Below are 13,447 nucleotides of genomic sequence, written 5' to 3'. Positions count from 1 at the left end.
AATTCTCTTGAATTTTTGCTGTGGTTGACTTCCTAAATGTTTATTGTTATTGTGTGCCCTACCCATCGTCGTTCTGTCTCCCAGGTTCCAGCTCTTGTCAGCACTCAGCAGCACTGCTCTGGGGGGGCTTGTCTGTGCTTCAGTCTTCACAGCTTGCACTTGAGTTGCTTTTGCTTCTGATTTAAACCTTCCGTGGCTCCCCTATCACCTTCAGAGTGAAAGCCTGTCTCTCAAGCATGACCGAGGAACTTTCTGGGATCTGATCTCTGCCAGTCTTTCCAGCTTCCTCTCTGGTTGTCCTGTGCCTTGAATTTTATGCTCTGACAATATCCAGCAATTCCTATGTCTCTGCACGTCCTGTGGAGTTTCACACTTGTGTTCCTCCTTCTAAAGTCCCTCTAACTGGGGAAAGCCCTCACCCTGTTTGACCTGGCTAACTAACCCCTGTTCATCCTCTACCTGGAGGAACCCATTAGGTACCCAAATGCCCTTCCTCTGGGCTCTGGAATACCCTAGACACGGTGTTTTATGTCTTCTTTTCAAATGATCTGTTTATCTTTTGCCTCCAGTAAACTGCTTGGTTGTATATTCTAATGGACAGGCACAAATGTCACCTTTTCTGTTTCTTCAGCATTTCACGTTGAGGTGCTTAATATAAGGTTTTGTGGACTGACAGTGCTTCTGTTGTTAAAAAGAAACCACAAAAGGTGTCAAGCTTTTACATATTCAGTGTCTGTGGAACCCAAATCAGCCTGTGTTTCTTTCCCTAGTTGCCATCAGGGACTCAGTGAATCTTGGTCTTATTTTATTTTTTTAATTATTTTTTAAAAGATTTTATTTATTTGAGAGAGCGTGAGAGATCCCAAGCAGGAGAGAGGGGTAGAGGCAGAGGCAGACTCCCCACTAAAGGGGAGCCTAATGCAGGCCTCCGTCCTAGGATGCTGGAATCATGACCTGAGCTGAAGGCAGACGCCTAACCGACTGAGTCATCCAGGTGCCCTGAATCTTGGTCTTTTAAATCAGAGCTCACCAGTTAGGGTGCCGTAGCCTCCAGGGTGCTGAGATATGAGTGTCTTAAATCTTTGGGATCACCAAAGCCACTTACTTCAGTGCCTTTACAAATACTATTTTCTGAGTGTTCTTTGATCCAAGAAAAGTTTGATAACTCCTAACTTAGGTTACCTCCATGTAAAAGGAGTCTCGAAGGAAAACTCTGTAATTTTGAGTTCTCAGCAAAACTTCTTAAATGGCCAGGAATTTATCAAGTTTAATTCAATAGGAAGAAACAAAACATCATTATCTATAAAAACATTTTAAAATTAAGAATCCTTTAATTTTTTTCTGATGATGTTAAACGCTACTCTTTTTGCTTTCTTTGCATAATTCTTTTCATATTTTATAATCCTCATGAAATCAGCTAAGACTTAACTAATCAGCACCTTTCTCTTAGCCTGCAGCTGCTGGATACTATATATTTTGGGCATTGAAAGGCTTAGGCTACTCTCTGATGAAAACCTGAGCCACAGTGAATTGCAATGAATGTTTGAATGAAATTGTTTTCTCACAAGTATTCAAATAGAGTGTTCGTATCAACCTTTTATGCAAAAACCAGACGTGTTTGAGAGAATTCCTCCCAGTCCCCTGCCTTCTTTGGATCAACATTTAGAACCTCCCACTCTTGTGGCTGTAATTTTAGAAGAGTTAAGTAGAATCCAGAACTTGGAATATGTGTTGACAGTCAATGTATTGCATGGTACCAATCATTTTGCAAGTATAAACAGTGATGTGTATAAAATTTTGCAAGTTTGCATGGGTTTTTTTTTTCTTGGTGAGTTTAAAGCCAAAAGAACATATTTTTCTCATTTCTCGTGATTTTTCTTCTCAGATCTACAGTACTACAGCTATATTGACTTTGTAGCTTCTAGTATTAGCTGATTCAGCCTAGTAACATAACAGATGGTGAAAACAGAATAAAAGTGGGAAATTTCCTACTGGAAATTAGCCAGTTTACATGGCCTATTTTAGATTCTTGTCCTTTCATCATTTTGGGGATGTGAGGGTAGAACTTCCATCCCTCCAACAAATGTTGCATTGCTATTGTATTCCAACAGGTTGTTTCCAAGAGAGGGAAGGACTACATCCTGAAGCACATTCCAAACATGCACAAGGATCAGTTTGCACTGACTGCTTCCGAGGCACATCTTAAATACATCAAAGAGGCCGTCCGACTGGATGATGTTGCTGTGCATTACTACAGATTGTATAAGGTACAAAACTGTAGTGTGTTTGCAGCTTCTGAGGAAAAAAATACCTTCTCCATTAGAAGAAGATTTTGTTAAAATTTGTCATTTCACTTTTTAATGGGCTTTTTATTTATTTTTTAAAAAGATTTATTGAGAGATAGGGAGCACACGTGCACACATAGACACACATGTGGGGGTGGGGAGGGGCAGAAGGAGAAAGAGAGAGAATCCCAAGCAGACTCCAGGCTGACACAGGGCTTGATCTCATGACTGTGAGATCACAACCTGAGCTGAGACCAAGAGTCAGGCGTTTAGCCTGCTGTGCCACCCAGGCACCCCATTAAAGGGCTTTTTAAAGAAAAAAGTTTCATGTGAACTGTTATCATAGGTCAGTGTTGGAGTTAATGGTGCTTTTCCTTGAGCCTGGGAACATGATAGAGTCTTTCTTTAATGGTTCTGATACTGAGATAACAGGTGGCTTCAGATTGTGAACCTAGCTTTTCAGTAATTATGAAATAATTATCTTTCTTTTTTCCAAATCTATATGTCTGCCTTGGGGAGTAACATTTGCAACTCGTTTGATCAGTAATTTTTAATGTTCCTCAAAGTGAGGCCATACTTGCGTTGTATCTATTAATAAGAACCACCACCACAACAGCTGATGTTTATTAAGTATTGTTTCTGTGGGACACGCTTTATTTTCTTTTTTAGATTTTCACAGTTCTGTAAGATAGAAACTGTGATGTTCATTTTACAGATGAGGAAACAGTCCAAAGACCATGAAACTAGCAAGTGGCAGAGCTAGAATCCAACTCAGGTCTACCTGACTAAAGGAATTTATGGATAAAAAGTGTTTAAAACAGTGCCCAGCACATCTTAAGCATGATGTTAAGCTGTTACCATTATCACTGTTATTGCTATGCTTCTTATTACTACTACACCCTTTGTGGTAAGATTAGCATAATTGGACCATTGGAAGCTGGACTGTTGTTTAGGTGTGTTACTAGATAATCTTCCTGGCTGGTTCAGAAAACTTAATAAGGTACCAAAGAATTTTTTTTTTCCTCACTTCCATGCCCAAGAGATGCATTGTTAATGTCCTATCATTCTTGAGAGGCATTATTGAGTTCCGTGGGATCTCTTTGGCCAAGTTCCCAAAGGGCTGAGTAGTTACTTCTTTTTTTTTTCCATAAAAGATTTCATTTGTGACACATCAATTCATATGAGAAAATGCAAATAGATGACATTAGACAATCAAGTTTTTATTTTAAAGTATACTGGGAATATGAATGGTATAGAGAAGAGTGTGGCTTTAGATTCAGATGTCAGAAACCCTACATCACCACTATTAAGGGATGCTAGGTGAATATAACTATAATCCTGGACCATCTACCAAGTGGAAAGGATTTTATACATTTCACAAGGTTGGGAAAATTCTATGATATAATGACTCTGAAGTGGCCAGGTGGAATGTCTGGCACATTAATCAGTGCTCAGTAACTATCATTTGCTTCTTATTTGATAGGGACACTTAGTACTTTAAAGAATCCTTTAGTAAAGTAAATATCCCCAATTTATCTTTTGTGTAAAAATTAATCTTTTATTTACTTACAGTGTGGTACTTCTACATGGCATAGAAAATGACTCTCTTACCTACTTAAAACCAAGATGATAAATAATAATGTAACTGAATGAAGTAGGGAAATAGTTGTTACCTTGTGAGCAGAGTTTTCATTCTTTAGAAAAATCAAGAAGCCATTAAACCTGTTTCATTTAAGGGTTTCTTGTAGAGTGGAAATAAAATAGACAAAGGACAAGAAACATTCTGGGAAAAGAAACTTATGTGTCCCTTTCTTAGTAATGCACACCTTGTGCCTGCACAGCCAGCATTTTTATGAGCACAGTCTTATTTCAGGAAGCAATCAGAGTAGCCTTAAGAAGAAATTGACCTAAACTCAGTGATAGATTGGTTTCTCCGTTAAACCTATACTGTATATACCTTTCTTGATATAAAAACATACTAGTTGGGAAAAATCCAAATAGTGAAAATAGGCCATGTCTTATCTATGCCATATAAGGATGCATTTTCTAAGCATATTTCTTCCTGTGTTCATGGGAAAACTGGCACTAACCATACTCACTTATTTGTATTCAGGAATCTCATAATGAAAATATTTTAGTTAATGAGTAATTTTATTTATCTTCTATTTTGAACTTCATAACCTTATATCCATTATTATAGATAAGCACTTAAAATATGTGGCCAAATTTCAGAGTGCATTTAAAATTCAGAGGACATTTCAGGAATTTTTTTCCATATGCTTATTGTAGTTTATTTTTTGCATAGTTTATGGTTTAGCCAGTAGAATGTATATCGTATTGTATGCAACTGATGAATCCCTGAACTCTACCTCTGAAACTAATAATACACTATATGTTAAAAATTTTTTTGAAAGAATGTATATAGTATTGGCAAGTAATAATTGAACTTTTTTAAATTTTTTTTTAATAATTGAACTTCTTAGAAATAAGTATTTTCTTTCCAAACAAACTTAATTAAAGCCTTAACAACCTTCTATCCTCATGAAATGAGAGCCTTAAATATTTAGGCTTGCCTCTGATTTTGGCTTCAGAGTTGACACATGAAACCTGTAAAATCTAGTGCATCTCAAAATATAGTTATGACATTAGATTCAACATTCTAACATCTAAGGAAAGGTAGAAAACTAAAAAAATAAAGATAAGCAGCAAAAATAGTCTTGTTTGCCAGAGCTTTCAATAATGTAACTATTTAGACTATTGTCAGATATGAAAGTGTATACAATATAGTGAAAACACTAATGCTTTGAAATCGAAGTGGCTTAAAGAGTAGAATATATCATTATTGATTTAATAGGTTCTCATGATTTTCTTAAAGCATACAGTAAAGTAGGGATGCAGAAAGATGAGCAAAGTTATTTTAAGTTAAAAGCTTTATAATCCTGAGATTTCTCCTTCTGTTTGTCTTCTTTGGTGCTTAATTGTCCATTATACAAGAAGATCATATTTTGTATATGATTTTGTTTCTGTAGGATAAAAGGGAAATTGAAGCTTCTCTGACCCTTGGATTGACCATGCGGGGAATACAGATTTTTCAGGTTAGTAAATGAGAAGTTAGTGTCAAATGCTGTCTACTGTGTCTTCCATGACAGTGTGCCTGCATGGTCTTTGATAGGTTCACTGGCTCATTTCTGGCCATGGATTGGTCATTACTTCTTATTTGTCTAGTACAGATGCAGGTGATGTAGAACAGATGAAGTGATACTGTCCAAGCCCTGACAGTAGTCAGTTCTCTAAAAAGAAAATAATAAGCCAAAGATTGGACCAGGTTCATCACTAATAGATCATTAATATCCAAACATTTTTCTTTGTGGTTATTGATTTTAAATACTCTATTTAATCCTCTGGAGCATTATAACTGTATAAAGAAAAAAAAATGACATTTTAACACAGTGCCAGACCAGATATTTTAATTTCCATTGCACTTTTCTGATAAAGCTCATCCCTTGAATAAGTATTAACTGTCATGCTTTTGCAAGTGGGATAATATTATACAACAGCCATGAACAGGAGAAAGAGAATGCCTCTTTCTGTGAGACCAAGGAGAATATGAGGATCTCTTATCTTTGATTTAGGCAAATACCCAGTTATGAAAGTCTGAGTACCTTACCTCATCTCTTGAATGCCTGAGTCTTTTGGACTTTTTATTTAAATTTAGGGATAGGCTCAAAGGGAAAAGATTGCCTTGAAAGGCCAGTTAATGCAGTTACTCAGGAACCCAAAGCTACAGTTTTGTATCACTAATGTTTTAATTACCGTCTGAACATTTCCAAAGAGAGTTGAGGACCTCCTTCAGATATTAATTACCACATTTTAGTTTTCTAGGAGAGAAGTTAGAGCCATTGTAGAGTGTCTCTTGGGTTCGTCCATAACTCTGCATGCATTATTTTTTCCACAGAATTTAGATGAAGAGAAACAATTACTTTATGATTTCCCCTGGACAAATGTTGGAAAGTTGGTGTTTGTGGTAAGTTTAAAATAACTGATTAAAGAAAAATTGCAGTTGTTTGTTTTTGTGGATTTTTGTTATTCTTCTCTCTTTTGTTTTGTTTTTAAAAATGATATTGTCCCAGGCACAAAAACTGGTATTTTTAAAAAGTTGAGGAAGAATACCACTAGCTTTCTTATATTCTTACTGTATATGCTTTAATCCCTGCCACTCATCAGTAGTGAACCTAAAATTAAAGAATCTTAAGGCAAAAGAAATTACTGATTTTAATTTGTGAGTCTCGTCCCCAGTGTGCTATCCTAAGTTACTCTAGTTGTAGAAGAAATATAATGGGGAAAGTACAAGATGAGTTTATCAAACAGAATTATTTTCAAAAGCCTATAGCAAAGGGAGCAGAAAACAGAAAGCCATAACCACAAGATAAATTGCTTATAGCATAGGAGTTGGCCAGTTCTTTTGAAAGTTACTTCTTTGAGCAAAGAATAAAGAGTGATATAACAAGATGTTTCTATTAATATCTAACTCTTTGAAACTCATCATTACAAAGAAAGATCTACAGTTCTTAACAGGAAAAATACTGTTATTTTTAGAATATTGAGAATAGTATCCTTTTTTTTTTGTTGTAGGAGCGAATTCATGATTTTTCCCAGCTGTTTCTCTATTTTGCCAGCTATATCTGGTTTTTGGTAGGGTTCAAAGAATTACAGTTAATAATATGTATATCTAGTGGTCATTAAAATCCATATTTTTTCTTCAGAAACTGTTGGAAAAAATGTACAAAGAAAGGAGGAAGATAAGGATTTGTACACATGTGCTTCTCTCCCATAAGGAAGATGGCCTATATAAATAAAGGGCTGTATTGCCAAATAGCATTTGGGTACTGACTCCACATTGCCCTGTGAAGTCAAAAGACCTGTTCCTGACTTTACATTATTTTAATTACTTGGGCACAGTTCCATCTGATTTCACTTTACTCATACATCGAATGGGGCCTGACCTGCCTCCTCCTCACAGGCCCTTTGTGAAAGGAAAAGGATCTGAGCTATATGAAAATGAGCGAATTATTACCCTGGTTATCCCTGTCATGCCCCAAATTGAGTAGTAATAAAGCACATTTATGGAATTGAATGTTTTAAGGGTCCTGGACTCAGTGGTTCCTGAATCTAGTTATGCATCAGCCTCATCTGAGGAGTTTGTTTAAGATGAAGATTTCTGGGCCTCATCCTTCTCCCCTAAGAGATTTTTGATCCAGTGGGTGTGGATTGGGGACCAGGTATCTATTTTGGTGAATTTCCCAGATGATTCTTCTCTGATCCAGCCCAGTCCTGCCCAAGTCGTATGACCTTGAGCAAGTTACTTAACCTGTGTGCCTTAGTTTCTTTGTTCCCAACTGAGGATAATTGGTTCTTCCCTATAGGCTTCTTGTGAGGATTAAATGAGTTAATACCTGCCTGGTGCTCATTAAGTGGCAGTTATTACCACCCTAACATTGGGATCCACTGGTGGTTCCTTTAAAATGAAAAGTCCAGGGGTGAAAACTCCACCCCCCACTGAAATACACAAAGCCATATTGTTTTTTATTGACTTTGTGTAGTTAGAAAATGCCTCCCTCTTTGCTTTACTTCTCCCCTCTGGCTGAGAATTGTTATGTCTGGAATATTCCTTTTGCAGTCCTGCTGCCCCATTCAGTAACCAAGAGGTGAAGGAATTTATAATATCCCATAACTATCATAAACTTTGCCAAACTCTGACCATCAACGTATGTTAATGAACTTTATGTTAATGGCCTCAGCTTAATGAATGAGATTCCTTATATCTCTATGATGGAGAACTTGAGACAAATACTATCTCTTCCTTTCTCTGTCTCATCCCTTGAACTGTCCCTCTAGCTTCCAGCTCTCTTTCTTTTTCTCTTCTTTCTTTCTTTCTACTTCTTTCTTTCTTTCTTCTTCTCTTACTTTCTTTCTCTTACTTTCCTTCTTTCCTTCCTTCCCTTCCCTTCCTCCCTTCCCTTCCCTTCCTTCCCTCCCTTCCCTTCCCTTCCCTTCCCTTCCCTTCCCTTCCTTCCCTTCCCTTCCCTTCCCTTCCCTTCCCTTCCTTCCCTTCCCTTCCCTTCCCTTCCCTTCCCTTCCCTTCCCTTCCCTTCCCTTCCCTTCCCTTCCTTCCCTTCCCTTCCCTTCCCTTCCCTTCCCTTCCCTTCCTTCCCTTCCCTTCCCTTCCCTTCCCTTCCCTTCCCTTCCCTTCCTTCCCTTCCCTTCCCTTCCCTTCCCTTCCCTTCCCTTCCCTTCCCTTCCCTTCCCTTCCCTTCCCTTCCCTTCCCTTCCCTTCCCTTCCCTTCCCTTCCCTTCCCTTCCCTTCCCTTCCCTTCCCTTCCCTTCCCTTCCCTTCCCTTCCCTTCCCTTCCCTTCCCTTCCCTTCCCTTCCCTTCCCTTCCCTTCCCTTCCCTTCCCTTCCCTTCCCTTCCCTTCCCTTCCCTTCCCTTCCCTTCCCTTCCCTTCCCTTCCCTTCCCTTCCCTTCCCTTCCCTTCCCTTCCCTTCCCTTCCCTTCCCTTCCCTTCCCTTCCCTTCCCTTCCTTCCCTTCCCTTCCCTTCCCTTCCCTTCCCTTCCCTTCCCTTCCCTTCCCTTCCCTTCCCTTCCCTTCCCTTCCCTTCCCTTCCCTTCCCTTCCCTTCCCTTCCCTTCCCTTCCCTTCCCTTCCCTTCCCTTCCCTTCCCTTCCCTTCCCTTCCCTTCCCTTCCCTTCCCTTCCCTTCCCTGTATGCTCAAGATTGAACTCACAATCTTGAGATCAAGAGTTGCATACTCTACAGACTGAGTCAGCCAGGTGCCCCCCAGCCTCTCTTTTTTATCCAGCTAAAGAAGTTTTTCCATTTTTTTTCTTAACCCTATAAACAGGAATTTGAAGTGATATCCTGCTATCATAACTCCTTATTTCCTCATCAGAGTTTGTCACAAACTATAGTTATTTTATGTGTTTACTTACCATCTCTATTAGAATATATTTCTATGAAGGTAAGGATCTAGTCTGTCCTATTTACTGTCATATTCTCAGTGACAAGTACAATGTTTGGTTCAACAAATATTTGAATGCATTATGCTTCTAGAATTTTTCCTCTTGTTTGCTGAATTAGGGTGTTGGAATTGCATTAGAAGATGTTTTCATGGTGGGCCCTTCTCTTCTCCGTTGCATAAGTGGCCCAACTAGCCAGAGAAATCAAAGATATTCCTCAACAGTTCTTCTCAGTCAGTGTTTACCAGAAGACCCTGGCTAGATACTTCTCTGAATTTTTGGTAAACTTTGTCCTGTGACATTTTTGAATCGGAAAACAATAATTTAACTCTCAGTGGATTTTTAATGGAGCTTTCTACATTTATTTCTGAATCTGTAGTTTTCTTTATTAGAAAGAAAATGAAAGGGACCTTGGCAAATTAGAGACTTCTTTTCCCAAATCCGATTTATGCTTTCACTCCACAGGGTAAGAAATTTGAGATTTTGCCAGATGGCTTGCCCTCAGCCAGGAAGCTCATCTACTACACAGGGTGCCCCATGCGCTCCCGACACCTCCTGCAACTCCTGAGCAATAGCCACCGTCTCTACATGAATCTGCAGCCTGTGTTGCGCCACATCCGGAAGCTGGAGGAAAATGAAGGTATGGGGGTCTTAAGTGAAGAAGAAAATGGTGCCTTTGCCATCTGTGGCCCCTTACCCTAGAGCTGCCATCAGGGGGGCTCTAGAACCCCAAAGAATAGGATCCAAGGGGCAGCCCCTGTGGCTCAGCAGTTTAGCACTGCCTTCAGTCCAGGGCATGATCCTGGAGACCCAGGATCGAGTCCCACGTCAGGCTCCCTGCGTGGAGCCTGCTCCTCCCTCTGCCTATGTCTTTATCTCTCTCTCTCTCTCTCTCTCTCTCTCTCTCTCTCTCATGTATAAATAAATAAAATCTTTAAAAAAAAAACCATGAATCATTTCCACTGTCTGTCACCAAATTACTTCTGTTTTTGGAGAAAATTGGTGTAACTGCCAGGTGTATTGGCTTCCTGTGCTGCCACACTGCCAGTTCTTCCCCATGATGACTCATCAGTGTAATAAATACATCTCTCCAATGCTGACATGAATGTTAGGAGGAATGAAGATGGGACAGAAGCACCAAGGAGACTTGTAAAAATAGGTAACAGGTGTAGAGCCCATCATTTGCCAAATTGGCCATGTTCATAAATGGCCAGCTTATAGAGCCTTGAAAAGTTTATTTATTCCACAAGCTTTCCCATCAGCATTTTAATAAATTCTTATTTAGATGATGAGGGGAGCCCTTTAGAGCCTGAAAGAACTCATGAACCTCCCGTATAGGTTCTAAGGTAAAATTACAAAGAATTTTCAGTTCTTACAAGACAGAGTTTTATCTTTTACCATACATAGTACCAAGTGCATTTGGGGGCTTACATGAGGAAGGCAATGAAGGAATGATAAAGGTGTTAATTAGATTTCTTAGTTGGATAAATATTGATAGAACTGAGAAAAGAGACATCTCTCTTTTTCTTCTAAAGAAAACATACCTAGTTTCTTCTACTTAGAGATTCTTCTAGATTTAAAGAAAGCCAGAACTAAGTTTCTCTGGGCCCGCCTTAGCCTGACTCCAGTTATCTCATCCACACTTAAGAGCTTCATCATTTTTACAAGAAAGCTCTTTTCCTGGTGTTGGTTTAGCAAAACAAACAAACAGGGATCCCTGGGTGGCGCAGCGGTTTGGCGCCTGCCTTTGGCCCAGGGCGCGATCCTGGAGACCCGGGATCGAATCCCACGTCGGGCTCCCGGTGCATGGAGCCTGCTTCTCCCTCTGCCTGTGTCTCTGCCTCTCTCTCTCTCTCTCTGTGTGACTATCATAAATAAACAAAAAAAAAAAAATTAAAAAACAAACAAACAAAAAACCCACACAAAAGGAGACTGTATTTTTTTTTAATTTAATTTAAAGTCACCTTATATGAAAGACTCTTTTAGCACTTTGTGGTAGAAAATGATCATAAGAATTCTTCCATAGCATTAAAAGAGAAGTTTAAAAAATGCTTTTGTCATGAAAAAAGGTTTTATAACCCAGTTTTATTCAACAGTTGGAGCTTATTCTTAGATCATATGTCAAGAGGCTACACTGCATTCTGTTTCAAAATCACATCTGAAAAGCTTTGTGGTCTCTGGGCTTTTACCACGGAGAGAATACAAAGAACACCAACATAGTGACGATCTGTGCTGTTGACACCCTTGATTACTAGGGAGACAAGAGGCTGCATTTTGCAGGTCTTAGAATAAATTTCAGAATTATGTAAATATTTCCTTCAGTTTGTAACTGAGTGGTGTGACACTTCTTAAACGTTTGTACTGGATCTAAGTGATACAGCTGTAAGAAGGGAACTCTGGCCAGTCGCATAGCCCAAAGCTGCTCTGACACATTGACAGGAAGTAGATTTACCCTAAGTTCCTATGAGGTAAAGAACAGGTTGGCAGTGCTTGCCTTCTAATATACTAATGAGTATAGAGTAACTGTGACTGACTCTGAACCTGCTGGGAGGTGTTGGGAGTAAAAGGGCTGTTTGTAAAGAGGTAGAAAAACTTTTAAGTTACTAGAGCCATAATTCCCAATTGTTTTAGAACTCCAGCCTCTAAAGAATTTTTTAGAAAACTATTTTCTTTCTGCTTTCCACCTTGCAAATGCCACATGGCTGTTATTTTAAAGCAACAGTGAATAGAAATTGTATGAGAATTTTGCAGACTGCTTTAGCTCTCCATCTTCATCTCATCCCCTGTTGCCTTCAGAAAATAAGAATCTTTAAAACCCAGTCTAGCTCTAAAAGATGGGTTGTAGATGATGCACATGAGACTTGTCTCAGCTGTGTTGTGTTAGGCTCTGGTATCTAGCCCCAGTCTGTTTTCTGCATGGCTGTGCATACTTGGCTGTTGTGTTGTAGTCAGATTCCTTAGAATTGATGTGAATGGCTGGAGCACAACAATGTACACAAAACCTTCTGCAAACATTTCTGCGTTTTGCTTCCTTGAAAGTGCATCTTCTCTTTCTGCTGATGCTCCTTCCCTCTCTAGGGAGCCTATGGTGATTATACTTCAGAGTTGGATTTAGACATCAGGAGTGCAAGTGTTTTCACTTAACCAAGAAACAAGGCAATTAAATCCATTAATAGGCCCCTGAGAACCCAATTAGTCTACAAATTAGCAATTTCTGAAATAATATCTATTTAACATTCCCCAAATGCATTCTCCATCTTTAACATTATTCTAATGTGTTATTTCTCATCAGTATTAAGAATATAAAGAATCTAAACTACTTCTCTGTTTTAAAATTCTGACCTGAAACACAGAAGTATTATTGTATACCTGCAACTCAGTTGGAATTTGGTGCTTTAATGTAGTGTTTAGTTAAGCATTTGATGAAAGGGACTTTCTAGTATGTCCTTGTGTTAAAGAATGGCCCTGACCTATTAAAGAATAGTTTTATAGTTCAGAGCCCACATAAGTATAAATCATCAACCCAGCAATGATTACTATGTTTTCTAAATAGATGATAAAGCCTCACTAGTTCACCCCAAATGGAGAAAAGGGGCCTTCATTAATTTTTCATTAATGAAAAGCTAAATTTTAGAACTCTCTGAAAGAAATTTGCAAAAGAATAGTTTTATTTTAAATTATATTTAGCAGTCATAACTAAGCTAGTAATGGGCCAAACTGAATAAATAAAATCACTGGCAGTTAGTATAATTATATTTATTAAACAGTCTTCTGTAGCAGTACTTCTGAAATTATTTGTGGGGAAGGACCAGATTTTTAAGATTTCTCATCCATTGTGGACTGATCCTTCTGCATAGTACAAAATCACAGTAGTGGCTGTCATGGCAATGTCCAAGTGCTCTAAAGACTTCTAAATATTTATTCTCACATACTGAACCTATGTCACTGTTGGCCAATAGCAATTTGCAGACAAGAGGTGGTCTGGTGATTCTACATGGAAGAGCACTTTTCTATAGTTTTGAAGCTTTAAGACTCTCTGAATAGTTTAAATACAACCTCAAATCTGTTGTGTCGGTTTTTATGCATTTGCAGTCTTAAGTTGAGCTCCTGTCAGAATCATCCCTCTCCAGTCCCTGGATTCTGGGTG

The 13,447-nt window shown here is 38.7% G+C and overlaps 1 protein-coding gene across 6 annotated transcripts in view; it reads left to right on the top strand.

Annotated features, from left to right (window-relative positions):
• Positions 1-13,447, top strand: part of FRMD6 (FERM domain containing 6) — a 234,150-nt gene that overhangs the window by 209,814 nt on the left and 10,889 nt on the right. For all 6 annotated transcript variants that reach the window (XM_055303737.1, XM_055303736.1, XM_055303738.1 and 3 more), the window contains 4 exons: positions 2,112-2,267; positions 5,315-5,380; positions 6,241-6,309; positions 9,766-9,940. In XM_055303737.1, coding sequence (XP_055159712.1) covers positions 2,112-2,267; positions 5,315-5,380; positions 6,241-6,309; positions 9,766-9,940 — 466 coding nt within the window. The remainder of the gene's footprint in view (positions 1-2,111; positions 2,268-5,314; positions 5,381-6,240; positions 6,310-9,765; positions 9,941-13,447) is intronic.

The sequence above is a fragment of the Nyctereutes procyonoides genome, unplaced genomic scaffold, assembly GCF_905146905.1.
Source record: "Nyctereutes procyonoides isolate TBG_1078 unplaced genomic scaffold, NYPRO_anot_genome, whole genome shotgun sequence".
In the NCBI taxonomy this organism is placed as follows: Eukaryota; Metazoa; Chordata; class Mammalia; order Carnivora; family Canidae; genus Nyctereutes; species Nyctereutes procyonoides.
This window is presented reverse-complemented; position numbering and strand designations above follow the sequence as displayed.